At 39.6% G+C, this 15,450-nt stretch overlaps 1 protein-coding gene and 1 pseudogene across 1 annotated transcript; both read left to right on the top strand.

Annotated features, from left to right (window-relative positions):
• Positions 1–5,639: 5,639 nt before the first annotated feature.
• Positions 5,640–6,952, top strand: LOC116255296 (ethylene-responsive transcription factor RAP2-3-like). The gene is made up of 2 exons (XM_031631080.2): positions 5,640–6,022; positions 6,158–6,952. Exons 1-2 carry the CDS (start codon positions 5,851–5,853, stop codon positions 6,757–6,759), a joined length of 774 nt encoding a protein of 257 aa, XP_031486940.1. The 5' UTR covers positions 5,640–5,850; the 3' UTR covers positions 6,760–6,952.
• Positions 6,953–13,799: 6,847 nt separating this feature from the next.
• LOC116255297 (ethylene-responsive transcription factor RAP2-3-like) lies at positions 13,800–15,220 on the top strand (annotated as a pseudogene).
• The last annotated feature ends 230 nt before the right edge of the window (positions 15,221–15,450 follow it).

The raw sequence follows: 15,450 nt of genomic DNA, 5'->3' as shown, positions 1-15,450 counted from the left end.
TCACTATCACTTGGTGTGTGATGTCAAAAGGAAAAAGGACTTCTTGGATCGTAGCAGTGCAGGTCTCTCAGAATTTTTCATGGTCGACTAAGCATGCCCCCCTTGGCTCCGACCAGGACCTGATCTAAGATCAGAAAAAGAAAGGTCTAATCTTCAATCTAAGGAACTCGAGAATGAAAGGTTAGACCACGCAAGAGAAGCCAAACACAGCTTAAGGATCATCCACATTCTCAGTAGGTATACACATCTTTTGAATAATGTAAGGATCAAAAGAGTGTCTTTGTCGTTCGCCCGGCGGCATAAAACCTTCTAGACGTATACCTGCTTCGGTCAGTTCGACGCCCACACAAGTCAAATCAGTACCTAGCATCATGCCAACTGCTAGTTCGACCAGCTACGCCAAACCTCTTGAAGTTGTGTAAGTAAACGCGTAGGAAGGGTTCAAAACGTAGCCATTGCTCTAGCTGGTATGACAAAACCATTGGTCTCCTAGAATGGAAGAGTTTTATCATTGACAATAAACGTCCTCTAGTTTCTGCTATGGTCCCAACACTTGGTACTTGGGTCCGATTAGGGGTGCACATGTTTGATAACATTGGATCTTAGATCTAAAAACTAAATATAGCACGAGAGTTGCCTCCTTGCCTCTATTATCGAAAGCCATATATTGGTGCAACCTAGGGGCGGATCCTGAAATTTTTCATTGACTGGTGCCGAATTAAAGTTTCTAAATTTTGACACGGGCCAAATTATCATTTTTCAAAATTTTAATATTGGACAAGTATTTTTTTTTTTTAAATTAAGCTAGGGCTACGACCCATGCGTGCCGTGCCCCCTGGCTCCGCCTCTGGTGCAACTTTTCGGGGGCGCTTGAACAATGCAGAACAATTGGGGAGGAGCGTTTGGCAACAGTAACATTATGTTCCTTAGTTCCCAAGGTGGGCATGCAATAATTATAAAGTGGATCAGGTTCAAATTAATGATCATATTAAAGAGATCTTGGAGACAAATTTGGATTCAGATGTATTTAAAAGGAGAAAAACTTCATGATTATTTTTTAATTCCCCATTTGATACTCAACAAGAAAAAATTAAATAATTTGAAAATGTTTTCAATAGAACAATACAAAATTCAAATTTGGCAACTAATCTAGTCAATGAAAATTGTATATAATACGGAATCGAATATGAGACTATATCCAAACCATTGACGCCTTTGTGGAACCAAAACTCTAATGCTGCATGGGGCCATGACTATGTGGTCAAGGGCAGGTTTAGTAGCACCATGAGCTGATTTAAATGTACCCTTTAAGTTAGTTTTATTTATAAACATTAATTTTTGCCAATTAATGTGTGCATAGACAAGTTTTCATTATTATAACTTAGTTTCTAATTAATTATAGTTCATCTGGTGCACCCTGATTTTGATTTTTTTTTTCTCTTTTGTGGCTGTGCTGAATTTGACTGTGTCCAATTTTTCATGTACTTAAAATTGTCCGAACGAGAAATATTTGCATCCTTAACTTCTGCCCAGGATGATACTCAGTAAAAAAAAAAAAAAACTTCATGTAAAGAAACAAGATGTGGCCTATTGAATTCCACAAGTTACTTTAACCATTTTGTTTTCACTGCGTAGAGATGCAATCTTCCTCGTTAATTTAAAAACTATCAACCTTTCAATTTGGACTTGTTCTAAAATATATATATATATATCATGCATTGTATTAGTAGCAACCCTCTGTTGGTAAGAAAGAAGAGACTGACATGAGGATGAGGACAATGCGATAGAAAGTCGGTTTGCTGATAATATTAATGGTTGCGCTTCCAAGATCTGGGCCCACGGTTCCAGTGAAGAGGAGACACTGGTTTTGGAGGATTCCATTTCCGGCGTGCTCCTGAGGTTGAAGAAGAAAGCCCGAAGAATCATTCATTCACCAACTCCTCCCCACCCACACATTTCATTTCATTACTCTACCAACTTTTTCCTGCCCATTTAAAATGAATAAGCATGAAGCACATGCACCGCTCATCATTAGCAACAACATAAAAGTCATCAACATATATATATATATATATAATTAAAAATTCAATAACCATAGTCACAAAAAAACATGTTTTTTAAAAAAACATGATAAATTAAATTGCCGTTTAAAACTAAAAAAAATGTTTAAAATGAAAAAACTTGTTTTTAATGCATTTTTCACGTTTTTTTCAATTTTTTTACTTTTTTATTTGTTTCAAATTTACTTATCTTTTGATGTTTGTGTTATTAGTTTCTCACTTGTTTTATTTTTCCTTCATTTTTAGTCTTTTTTTATTTTTTTCAAGATCGCTATATTATACTCAAGAAAAACCTTACCATTTAGACTTGAAACGTTATTTGTAAATATGGTATAAACTAAGTTAATAGAAAAGCAAATTGTATTTCCAAATAACATAAATTCCCCTTATGGAAAGAAGCAAATCAATTTCCTTAATTAATAAAGGTAATTTTGTCTTTTGGAAATACAACTTGGTCTAATGTCCACCATCTAATCTACTTAAAATATCGACGGCTCATATTATTCTTATTCAATTTAATATACAAAAAATATGGTAACTACTTTTTTGGTATTTATATATAGATGTCTTTCACTAAGTCGCTTTTCTCTTATCAATATGACTTTATGAAGATGCTTAAAATACACGAAAAATAGAAATGAAATGAACATTTCATGTGTTGATTGAATTTTATGGCATGAGAAAGTAAAGATATCTAATTTTTAAATGATTTGTGTATTTGACTTGCTCTGTTCTTCAAAGTTGAAAGGATGAGAACTTTGCGGCCGAAGAAACAAAAAAAAGTTGACGATCTTCATCGGACCTCGGCCGTCCGGGTCAAGGATTTCCTTCAAATATGACTTAAGTGTACGAGCTTTGCGGCCGCCCATAAAACTAGTCAAGCGTTTGATTTGAATCGCCGTGTTGACACAAAGACTATGAGATGGAAAGCGAGAGAGGCTGATGAACCTGCTGGGAAAGGAAAGGGGGCGTGCCCTTACTGCTTCCGTCAAACATCAAGAACCGAACCCATGTTCATGTTCATGTTCAAGTCCTCCGGCCACCAAATCAATGGAGTCGGTCAGCTCCCTCGATCTTCGAAAAGAATCGAGTCAGGTCGAGAGGTGGCTTAGTCTGACCTTGGTCTCGCGCCCACCGACTCGGTAGCCAACAGTTTTCTTTACAATACGACGTCCTTGTAGATAAACATCCCCTTTTCACAGGATATGCATGGCACTGGCACAAGCTAAGCATGCCTCTACACACGTTCGTGTGCTTGTGCATTAAGTGTTGGCGCTTCCCTCATATATTGCTTGGTTTGAACTTAAACTCGAGCTTGTTCAAACTCGAACTCGAGTCGACCATCGAGTTTGAGTTACAACTCGATTGTCTGAGTTCGAGCTCGACTCGTTTAAACTTGTGAATTCGTCATCCAATTTCTTGCTTTAGCATGACATTTGATGGATTCAAATGTCATACTGCTGGGGATGATCTTATCCCAATGATCAGTGACAACTTATATTGGTGAAGAAAAACAATGCAATGTAACTAGGGGTAGAGCGAACAATTTTTCATGAAGCAGACCAAATTAAAACTTCTACATTTTGACTAAGGACGAAATATCATTTTTCAAAATTTTTATATAGAACAAGTGAATTTTTTAAAATTTACATACAAATTTAAAAAAAAAAAAGATTGAGGTTGGCCCAGGGCCCATGTGGGCCTTACCTTGGCTCGCCTCCTAAACTTAATTGCACTTGAGCTCAACAATACTTTAGCTTGACGCAAGCTCGATGACAAGCTAACACTTGAGTCCATGTCGAACTGATATAGGCATTGCTCATACCAGTCTCTTAAAATTTCTTTATTTTTCAATGAGCATCTTTTAGGATCTGTCTCTGGCTCGATTCATTAAACAACCCCTCCTGTGAATGAGCATACTCAATTTTAATTTAGTCGGAGCTCCTGGAACTTAAACTCGACTTGTTAATGAGCTTGAGTTCAAATTTAAGCTAGTGCTTCACACATTTAACAAATCTTAGCCGCAAATTTTTAAATGAAAAGTTAAAAACTTAGATGCAAATCTTTACAAGGATATATACAAAGAGAAAGCTTAAGCAATGGAATGACGGATTTAAAATTTAATGTAGAACATTCAACTTTACACCATTGCATTCCCAAATACATCATCATCTTACCATTTTGCTCATTCCCTGTGACGCTTTGATTATTGAACTGATATTGAATAAGATGTTTAAGATATATGATCAAAACCAACAATTTACTTGTAAATAAAATACATGATGAATAAATGGTCGAGTCATAGGCCAGCCACACGCCTCGTTAGTGCCAGAAGCTAAAAATTTATAATCAATGGGTACAAATATATGAAATCTTAGATTTGAAGGCACCAATATGTAACAAGGTTATCCGTGTGAACTTCCACATAAATAACATAAATTGGTGCCCGTATGAGAAATTGTCTCTGTTCATCATAGAAACTATCAACAACATAGAACTTTCACAAAAGATTTTAATATTTTGCACAAAGAAACTAGGAAAATAACTTGTTACTTCACATTTTCTTATTAAGTTATAATTTTTTTCCTTATTTGTAAACCTTTGATGATTTATCGGGAATTTCGTTAAATAAAACAATGTTTCAGGAACCATCTGTAATTGCGCGATACACTCAATGCTGTATGTGTAAATTAGATCCCAAGTTGCTTGAACACACATGATCAAAGGAACTATACAAAAGTTCATTGCTTCTCAATAAATTACGCGAACATGAAAACCTTTGAATGACTATTTTTTTTATTAGTTGTTACGGCAAGTTTTGCTCATGAATTATGCTGTCTAGCTACTTTTCAACGAAGGGATACAGCTAAAATTAGGTAGGCGGGTGAGCCCCATGTCACATGAACATCAGATCAGTACACCCTGTGAATGAAACACTCCATCTCCGTCTTATATTGAGGCCCTCATCCGCACTCAAGGAAGAACATTTCTTTTCAATCACTTCATATAGAAGTAAAAGTTATTAGTTTTCGATCGAAGTCTTTAATGCCATCTTCTTGCTTTTATAAGTAAATATCGTATGTTTAATATATACTCGTGTTGATAGTCAGTTTTTAACATATCATATAGGTCGGATTCAATTGAGTATTTAAAATTGAATTCAGATTCCAATGTGAAATTGAAAGTTAGATTCAGATTTGGTTCCAAACAGAAGTTATCTTTTGTTTTTCCTTATCAAAGTGAGCCATTATGTCGATTGATCAATAACGTAACCAAAGTTGTTTGAAGGAGCTGAGAATTCTGAGGAGTTTCAGGCAGCAGAGGAAACAGATATTTCTCGTGGCTGTGTGAATTAAATACCACGCATAGCAGAAAGATTTATTCTTCTTTCCGACTCGTGTTCAACAGAAAAGGAAGCTTAAATTTTTTCAAGGGCAGAGGATAAAAAATTAAGAAAAGAGCAATGGAATCTGAAAACTCAGCTGCCAACGAAGAAACTTCCCTGGGAAAATAGTTTCAACCCCAGACAGGGAGGCTGCACTCAAGTTAAGCCTATAAATAGCAGTTCCTTCCTGCTCCATTCTCCGTAAAAAGGTTAAAGAAAGAGAAGGGGATAAGGAAAGCAGCAAAAGCTCTCTCTCTTCTAGCAGAGGGGGGCTTCCATTTTTCTCTTTGCCCTCGGGTTTGATCTTCTCTACGTGTGGAAAAATCTCTTCTTCTCTCTGAAGAGCGACTCCCCACAAGAAGAAAGATAAGGACGAGGGAGGAAAAGGCCATAGAGTGAAAGAAGATGTGCGGGGGAGCGATCATCTTCGATCTGATACGGCAAAGCCAAGCGAAGGGCACCGCCGCCATCCCGGACAAATGGCCGGACGTCTTCACGAACGCCACCGCCACCGAGAAATGCTCCAACTCAGTCGAGTCTTTCACTGATGCCGTCCCCAAGCGTCGACTCGCCTCAGGTGCGGACCCCTTCTTCCTTTAATCCTTCATCCCCGCTTATCTCTGTATCCCTCTGTTGTTTTCTTCATTCCTCTTTCCACATTTCCTCCTCCTTTTTCTTGAGAAAGTACGTGGTGGTGTTTGATGTGAAACAGAGGAGTGGGAGGACGACGAAGAGGAGGAGCGGAAGCCGAAGCGGCAGAGGAAGAACCTCTACAGAGGGATAAGGCAGAGGCCTTGGGGGAAGTGGGCGGCGGAGATCCGCGACCCGAGGAAGGGTGTGAGGGTCTGGCTGGGGACGTTCAACACTGCCGAGGAGGCTGCCCGCGCCTACGACGCCGAGGCTCGCAAGATCAGAGGCAGCAAGGCCAAGGTTAATTTCCCCAACGAGATCCCTTCTCCCCGCCCTTCCTCCGCTGCCGCTGTCCACCACCTTCACCAGTTCCGCCAGGAAGTTCCGGGCTCTCTCGGCTTCGATGCGGCTGCAGCGGACTATCACCACCACCGCCAGGCAGCCTTTTATCTGCCGCCGGAGAAGCCTGCGATTGCCGTGGAGGACGATAAGAAGAAGAGCGCAATGCGGCTAGCCGAGCAGCTCCGCGCCTACGACAACTACATAGAATTCCTGCAGGGTTTCGACGCCGGGTACGAGCAGCCAGCGCCGCCACCAGCCCAGGAGACCGCCGTCGCCACCTCCATGGAGCTCTGGAGCTTCGACGACGTCCCTGTCAGCTGCTCGTCGACGCTCCCAATGTGATCCCGCCGGAGTAGTGTCTGTCCTTCGACGACGACGATCTCTCTCTCCCCCTCTCTCCCTCTCCCCACCAACATGTAGCAAAGCAAAGTAAATGGTAGGTTAGAACAAATAAATAATAATGTTTTCTTAGGAGAATAAGATGTTATTTTATTCATACGTTTCAGGAATAAAACCATTGATCTGATTGTAAGAACCATAGTCATCATCCAGAGCGCCATTAGGTTCTCTCTCTCTCTCCCTCTCTCTGTGGGACATGAGCTTCTGCTCTGTGCTGTTTTAATTTCTCTTGGTGTTGTTTCATTCGACTGGTTGGATTTCGTTGAGCTATGAATTCTTTACTCATTTTCTCCCCGTCCCTCTCTCGATCAAGCAAAAGCAGTAGAAAATTTAAGAACAGCAAATTGTGCGTGGTTAATTTTGCATGAATGAGAAGAAGATCATGTTTCCGTGATCGTCGTCGGAAATTTTCTTCAGAGCCCGGGCATGCTACCAAGAGTTCGGACCTAGAACAGAGGTCACCTTGTCGATAATATAATAAAATCTGTTTGCAGAAGTTTCTCTGTGATTGTCGTTCTACTATGATCTGGTAGTTGAAAAGATAAATGATCATCTTGTATTTATGTTTTAACCAAGTTTGTTTCTTGAGATTTTAATCACTTCAAATTGGAAGAAGCTAAAAATTCTTTGGCTGAAAATTGCAGCTCATAAACTGATGGAGGCCTGCCTTGGCAAAGTTAAAAAATAGAATATTCATTTCGAAGGAGCTAGCAAATTATGAACATCTGAAATTCATGTGGAAGCACTGAAAACTTGCTCAATTAATATGAAGACGACCATTGGCTCTAAGTTGTTACTAACTTAAGCTCGTACCAATATGATAAATAAAAGTGGCCAGATATTTTCAACGTGACAACTGTAAATTGATTGGTTTGTGTTACTTACCCGGTAAATGTAACAAATGTTAGTGTTCAAAGATCTTGGTATTTTTCTTAATATTTCAGAGCATTTAAAAGATATTATTTTTCAATGTTAAAAATGAAATTTAAATGTATTAATAGTTACTAACTGTACTAATATAGTTATGATTTGTTTTTATGTTGTTTTCAGAGGTTTAATGGATGATTTCCTGAAATTGGACTTTACTAAGCTTAAATTCCCATGTGGAAGTCTATTCTATTTACATACGTGTAACCTGTAACACCTTTCTCCCTCTGGATATATATATATATGTATATATATATATATATATATATAGAGAGAGAGAGAGAGAGAGAGAAAGAGTGGCAGGTATGAAAGTAAAAGACAAGTTAAAGTACAATGAAAAAGCAAAAAAAGCTTTAAGCAAAAGAAAAGACTGTTGTTCTACATGAGCGATACTTTCGCTATCTGATTATTTTTGTTAAATTTAACAAGCAGTAAATAATAATAATAATATTATTATTATTATTAGAGTGCAGATAAATAAATAAAGCAATAATGATGATGAGGGTCCTCGACCGCCAAGCTTGTCCGAATCCAAATGTATCAGTTAAGGTGGGGGCCGTGCCTTTTATTATCCGGACGCTAGTTTTTACGAATCCAGTGTGCCGCGAGGTCTAAATGAACCGAACCTTCCCCGTCGTAAGATTTTAAAAAGAATAAATTAATTTGAAAGAGAAAAAGGTCTTTTAAAGAAGTGTGCTCCATGAATCACCGGCGACTAAACTCCAACAACATGACACAAATTTCAAGAGACAAGGCTTTTAAGTTTAGTTCTTTATCCGAATCGGATCCACTATCGATGGGAGATCAGAGGCACGAGTCCGTGAAAAGCGGTCTGATTTTTTTGGAGCACGTCTCGAAAATGCAGTTCTCTTGGACCCATAAAATTTTACTTGCTTGCTTGCAAATGGAGACTCTAAAAAAGGTTGTGATTCTTGTGAACTGTGGGCTCGAAACGAAGAAATCGAAACAGTTAGATCTTCTCTTGCTATATAATAAACACTTGTTCTCAGGGTTCCAAAACAGACTTGGTGAACCCGAGTCAATTCGAGCTCGAGTTCAATCAGCTCAAGCTTAAAACCTCGAAATCGACTCGACTCAAGCTCGAGAATGGCTCGACAGAAGCAGCTCGAGCTCGATTCGGCAATTACATATTGAGCTCGAGCTCAACTCGATTAAGGCTCAACAAACTCCTTTGAATAGAATTGATATTCATAGTTATGTGTTGAGCTAGAACTCGATTAAAGCTCGAACCTCTCAAACATGATGTTCTCATGGACCCATAAAATTTTACTTGCTTGCAAATGGAGACTCTCAAAAGGGTTGTGATTCTTGTGAACTATGGGGTCAAAATGAAGAAATCGACACCGTTAGATCTTCTTTTGATATATAATAAAGACTTGTTCTCAGTGTTCCAAACAGACTGGGTGAAAACGAGCCGAGCCAAGTCGAGCTCAGTCAGCTCGAGCATGACTCGATTAGTGAAACCTCGAGCTCGACTCGACAGTTACGTGTTGAACTTGAACACGACTCGATTAAAGCTCGACAAACTCGTTTGACTAGAATTGATATTCATCATTACGTGTTGAGCTCGAATTCAACTCGATTATTTGAACGAATTGACTCATGAACTTGAGCTCGACTCGTTAAGCAAATGACTCAGCTTGAACTCATTCATGAGCCGAGCTTTAATGAGTCGAGCTCGTTGTTCACCCCTACAAACAGTGGGTACACTAATATTACCCTAGCAGGGACCCCCTTCCCCTTTCCTCTTCCTCCAGCAAGTTAAATAGTGCATTGCTGTTTCTTGGTTTGAAGTATCAATAATTAAAGCCTTTGAAAGCGGCTATGGCATGTTGGGGATGACTTAACTATTTGGAAGCTAAATTGGTAGAGCAATCTGCCGAATCAGCTAAATTGGTTACGAATCAGTCAAAATATATATATATATATATAAAGTTATGCATGAAGTTATTAAAATGAAAACATTCAAAAAATTTTAAAGATAATTGAAAGTTATAGCAGTCCAGAGCCCACAAATGAAGCAAATGTATTTGCTTTAGGGTTCTTCTAGTAACAATGTTGGTTTTGGCTTTTTTGTAGGAGTGAGTGTCTATGGCTTCAAGGAGTTTGGTGAAGCTGGTCGAACTAGCGATTGATGCAAGGTCAGTCCTTAATTCAATAATTTCCATGAATGTCAACCTTCAATTAGGGCTGCACAACAAGCTGAGTCAACTCGGGCTTGCTTCAAAATTGCTTGAAAAAACTCAGCTCATGTTCGACTTACAAAGTTACTCGAAATGATAAACAAGTCGAGTTCGAGTTTCAAGAATTCGACTCATTTATACTTGACTCGACTTACAAATTAATACTCTATATAATACTGCCAAAACAGGTTAACCAGTTTTAATTTTCAAGGTAGGAACAAATTTTCAAAAGTTACACAAGTTAAACGGTTACACAAGTTAAACGAGTTACATGAGTTAATGCTTACAAAACGAGTTAAATGGATTAAGCGAGTCGAGTTTGAGTTCGATTTTGTGTAGTCTAGTCGAGTTCGAGCTTGTTATAAGGAGCAAGGAGCGCAACTCGAGTTAGAGCCAAGCAAGTTTCTTGTGTCGGGCTCGACTCGGCTCGTGTCCAAGCCTACCCGGTACGTAACCCGATAGTGTCACAAGGGGTCAAATATTCATTTGCTATACTTCAATAGTTTAATAGTTTATGTTGAAGTAGGAAACCATATGTGGTGATGATAATATGTTATTAATATATTGAGTAAAGGCAAGGTGAAAAAAATTAGAATTGGGCATCCTTTCAAGTAATTTAATGATTAACATTTAAGTTGATAAAGTTCGTGAATCAAGTAAATAGCAATTAGAGCAATAGATGCAAGTGAAGAACGATTTGAAACCACCAACTACGTTTGAAAAAGGAGAGCCATGCTCCAAACCGAAGCGAGTCGTCGCGAAATGTGTCGGGCTAAGGAAGTAGGTTCGGTTTTCCTTCAGCTGGGTTCGTGCCCATTCGATGTGCGCCAACAGTTTCCCGTGGATCATTCTAGAGAGAAAAAAGAAAGAAATGAGAAGCGAAAGAAAAGAGGATAAAAGCAGAGGCAACATGGCTCATGCATAGCGGGACTATTCCAACACCAATGAAAACTGGCATCCCAAATGTGTAGAGAGAGAGAGAGCTCCTGATTGTGGGGGCCAATGCACGTGCTCCTGCCAAGTTAAATGCAATTGCAAGCGAGCTACCCCGTTTTAATGGCCGCCTTTTTGATCTGGTTTTTGGAAGAAAGTGATGAGATACTGTCGCCTCTTGCAGTCCCCTCATAATCATGAAGTCTTTCTTAGTTTGCAAATGTAATTGTTTGATAAATATGTTCATAAATCCATTCCAAAAGTTGAGATAAATTCATATAATAACATTTTTTAATTTTTTTCATGAATCTACATCATTTTTGAGACATACTCATTCAATAGCTATACATTATTCTATTTACGAAACAGACCATAAGAGAGGAGAGTAGGGGTAAACACGAGCAGAGTTGAGCTCCAGTTCAGTCAGCTCGAGCTCGAGCTCGGCTCGACTCGGCTCAAGCTCGAGAATTGCTCGACGAAAGCAACTCGACCTCGACTTGGCAATTATGTGTTGAGCTCGAACTCGATTAAAGCTCGACAAACTCATTTGAATAGAATTAATATTCATCATTACGTGTTGAGCTCGAGCTCGAGTCAATTAAGACTTGACAAACTCGTAAACTCATATGAATATATCGACTTGATTAAGGCTTGACAAATTCGATTAGTTTCGTGTTGAGCTCGAATTCAATTCGATTATTTGAACGAGTGACTCATGAACTCGAGCTCAACTGGTTAAACAAATGCTCGACTCAAACTCACTCATTCACGAGTCAAACTTTAACGAGTTGAGCTCGTTGTTCACCCCTAGAGGAGAGGGTCCACTCACAAAGCCCTCCATCGTTTGGACCTTATTGAGAGGTGAGGGTTCATTAGGAATGTCTAGGATGCAGTTTTTATACAGAATAGGGATGTGACGGATAGGATTTGAACCGGATGCATCCTCCTTTTTATTCAATTTAATGGGATTATCATACATTCAGATTTAGATTGGAATGTGAAGGAAGAAAAATATGTACCACATCCAAATCCGACTTTTTAAATTCACAATTTGAATCTGACCTGAATGCAACTTCCGAATGCAAGTCCTAATGCCAAAGTGACTGTTCAAATTTGAAACTGAATCTAATCGGCATCATCGATATGTTTAAATTTGACTTTGAAAATATGTGGATTTTGGATATAGTATATTTGTTTAAAATGGGATAAGAACCTAATTGAATATTTATTTAAAACTAAACCCAATCAAATGTTATTCCTTAAATCTTTTTTTTTCCTCATGCCTGTCTTTTTTGAAGCAGTTTGGCCTTTGACATTCAAGAGCCGTACACTTGCCCTATATTTGGTAGAGGGTTGTATGAGTCTCTCTCTATCTCTCTCTTTTTATATATATATATATATATATATATATATATATATATATATATATATATATATATATATATATATATCATCCTTGTTATTTTATTTGGGTAGACCGGAACCTCTAAGACATTAGTTTGTCGTGTGAGACAATAAGTCCTTTTGCTACAACTCCAATTACCAATTGTCACTTTCCAGCAGTGTTGCTTTGATCTTCTGCCATTGCTGAATACTTCAGTGTGTGTGTTTGATAGCAGCTGATATGATATGATATCTGAGGAGGTTTCATTGGATATGATGTCTGAGGTGATTTAAGATAATTGATAACATGAGATTTGCAGATTTAAGGTCAAACCCCTCTCTTCTTTTTCAACTTCAAATATGAGGTTTTGACCATAAACTAAAGTTCTTAAATCATCTTTTTCATAGTGATAGAATGCGACGTTTGCTTACACTGGGTCCCCACATTAAAGAGAGTCAGGAGGGGCCATCGCCTCCCCTCAAAACTTATAAAAATGTTAGAAAATTATATTTCGGCCCTTGTTAAAATTTTGAAACTATAGTTTAAATAGGTGTTTGGTTGACATTAAAACTAGGTCAAAACTTAATTATATCAACTGATTTTAGTAATCCAAGACTGAAAGCCTAGTTCTTTTCCTATCACTCAAAAGAACAAACTGTTTTCAAAAATTAGTTAAAAACCTTTATTTTTCACAAAACATCATTTTTTAAGTTGTCATTCAAAATCAATCTATCTTGCTCCATCTGCCACGTTTCTAGCTACTAAGAAGGAGATAAAACGATTGGACTAGTAAATGAAAAGCCCGCGAAAACAAGTCTTGAAATAAAAAAACTTTATCGTGGAGGGAACCCCACTACTCTAGTGATATTTGAAGCTGCCATTCTTCTGTTTCCCTGAGTTTTCACATATACGTGAGAGTGACCACTCTAAAACTCGAACTTGAATCGTTAAATGTGCCAAATAGATATTTGTGAACAAGCAAACAATTGTGCAGATTCCAGAATACCACATATCAATATTTAATTATTACAAAATTTTATAAAAGTTTTCTTGTTTTAATCACCTTTTTATTATGTTTTTAAAATAACATCCCATCGTATTGGAATTTGGTTTTAAATATACATTGATTTGGATTTAGATTCAGTACCTAATATCTATACATTTTGGAGAAAATATACATAGTAATGCAATTCAGATTCGAATGTAGAGTCACATTCGGATTCAGGTGTGACGATATCTCTGCTTTCAACCTTGATCGATACTATTCAATAAACAATTTGATTACCTTGATCTTGGTTGATCTAAGATTATCAGGAGTCAAAATTCAATGAGTCTAAGACTCTCTTCTCTCTAATGTCAAATCAGATTTTCTCTAACATCTTTAAGTTAAGACCTGTAGTTTGCTTAATTGAGAAATTTATCATACTTCTCATTCCATGTCGACAGAAACGTACATAACATTCGTCAACTTAAAAATATCAAGCAGCTAAGCACCTCTAAATATCGCCCCACAAAAGCAAATCGATCTCCAAAAAAGGAAAAAAAAAAAAGAAGTCAGTCGCAAAGGGAATCCTTGAGTCTATAAATATGCCCTTCCCTGTCATTTCAACTCTGGTTGGAAAAAAAAAAAGTCTTAAACCAGAGCCCGAGAGCACAAAAGAAGAAGAAGACGTCTCTTTCTCTTCATATCTTGCTACCATCTCATCAACTCTTTCATCTCTCTCTCATCATCTGAAGTTCTGCGTGAGAAGATCCGTTGCTTGGGGGTCTACCCTCTGTCGTTGGAAGAAGAAAAGGAAAGCTGAACGAGAATGTGCGGAGGAGCGATCATCTTCGACCTTATACGACAAAGCCAAGCGAAGGGCACCGCTGCCATCCCCGACAAATGGCCGGACCTCTTCACCAATACCACTGCCGGAGAAAAAGCCGACGATGCCGTCAAGCCCTTCCCTGTCCTCTCCAAGCGCCGACTCTCCTCTGGTAACGACTACGAAACCCTTCTTCTCATTTTCCCTCTGCGATCTGTGCCATTTTCCTGCTACTCCCTTTTTTCTTTGTTCCTTCTGAGAGTGTGTGGTGGTGTTGTGAAAATGAAACAGAGGAGCGCGAGGAGGAAGAGGAGGACCCGAAGCCGAAGCGGAAGAGGAAGAACCTCTACAGGGGGATACGACAGAGGCCGTGGGGGAAGTGGGCGGCGGAGATCCGCGACCCAAGGAAGGGCGTGAGGGTGTGGCTGGGGACGTTCAACACCGCTGAGGAGGCTGCCCGCGCCTACGACGCCGAGGCTCGCAAGATCAGGGGCAGCAAGGCCAAGGTCAACTTCCCCAGCGAGATCTCCGCCCCTCGCCCACCCTTGGCGGCGGCCCACCGCCACCAGTTCCGCCAGGAAGCCCCGGTCTTCCTCGGCTTCGACTCTGTTGTCCCGGCGTTTCACCACCAGCCGCAGGCCACCGCCACCCCGGCCGCCGCAGCAGCAGCAGCAGCCGAGATTCCGCCAGAGAAGCCTGCCGCTGGGGGGAGGAGGACAAGAAAAGCGCGATGAAGCTGGCTGAGGAGCTCTGCGCCTACGACACCTACATCGAGTTTCTTCAGGGGTTCGACGCGGCGTACGAACAGCCGGCGCCGCCCCCCGCTCAGGACGCGCCGGTGACCACCTCCATGGAGCTCTGGAGCTTCGACGACGTCCCCGTCAGCTGCTCCTCCTCCTCCGCCGTCACGGCTTCGCCGATGTGATCCCACCCATCGACCGAAAGAAACGAACCGGCAATCTCCCGTCCCCTCCTTTTCAGTCCATCTGCCTTGCGCCGTTTTCGATTTTTTGTGAATAGTTTCCGGACAGTTCGGGATCTTGTCCCGAACAAGTTCCTGATTTTCCTAGGTCTTCCATTTCTCTTAGTGCGTCGTTAGGCTGTTCCTTTCTTTGGTTCAATGCAAACTTTGCTCCCTTTGCTTTACATTTCTCAAGTTCTTAACTCTCTTTATCTTTCTCTCTCTAAAGACGGTGTAAATATCCTCTTTTCGTTTCAATCGTCCCTTGAGAATCTGTACAAACTGTAAAAAAAAAAAAAAAGAAAGAGTTGGAAAGAAGAAGAAATGAAACTACCCAAGCTCCAAACTCTGAACGTTTGAGATCTCTAGTTTTGCTAAAACGATAGGGAAATCGTGATCTTGGTTGATGGTAGCATC

Source organism: Nymphaea colorata, chromosome 5, assembly GCF_008831285.2.
Source record: "Nymphaea colorata isolate Beijing-Zhang1983 chromosome 5, ASM883128v2, whole genome shotgun sequence".
NCBI classification, from domain to species: Eukaryota; Viridiplantae; Streptophyta; class Magnoliopsida; order Nymphaeales; family Nymphaeaceae; genus Nymphaea; species Nymphaea colorata.
Note: the sequence above shows the minus strand (reverse complement) of the source record. Positions and strands in the feature narration are given on the sequence as shown.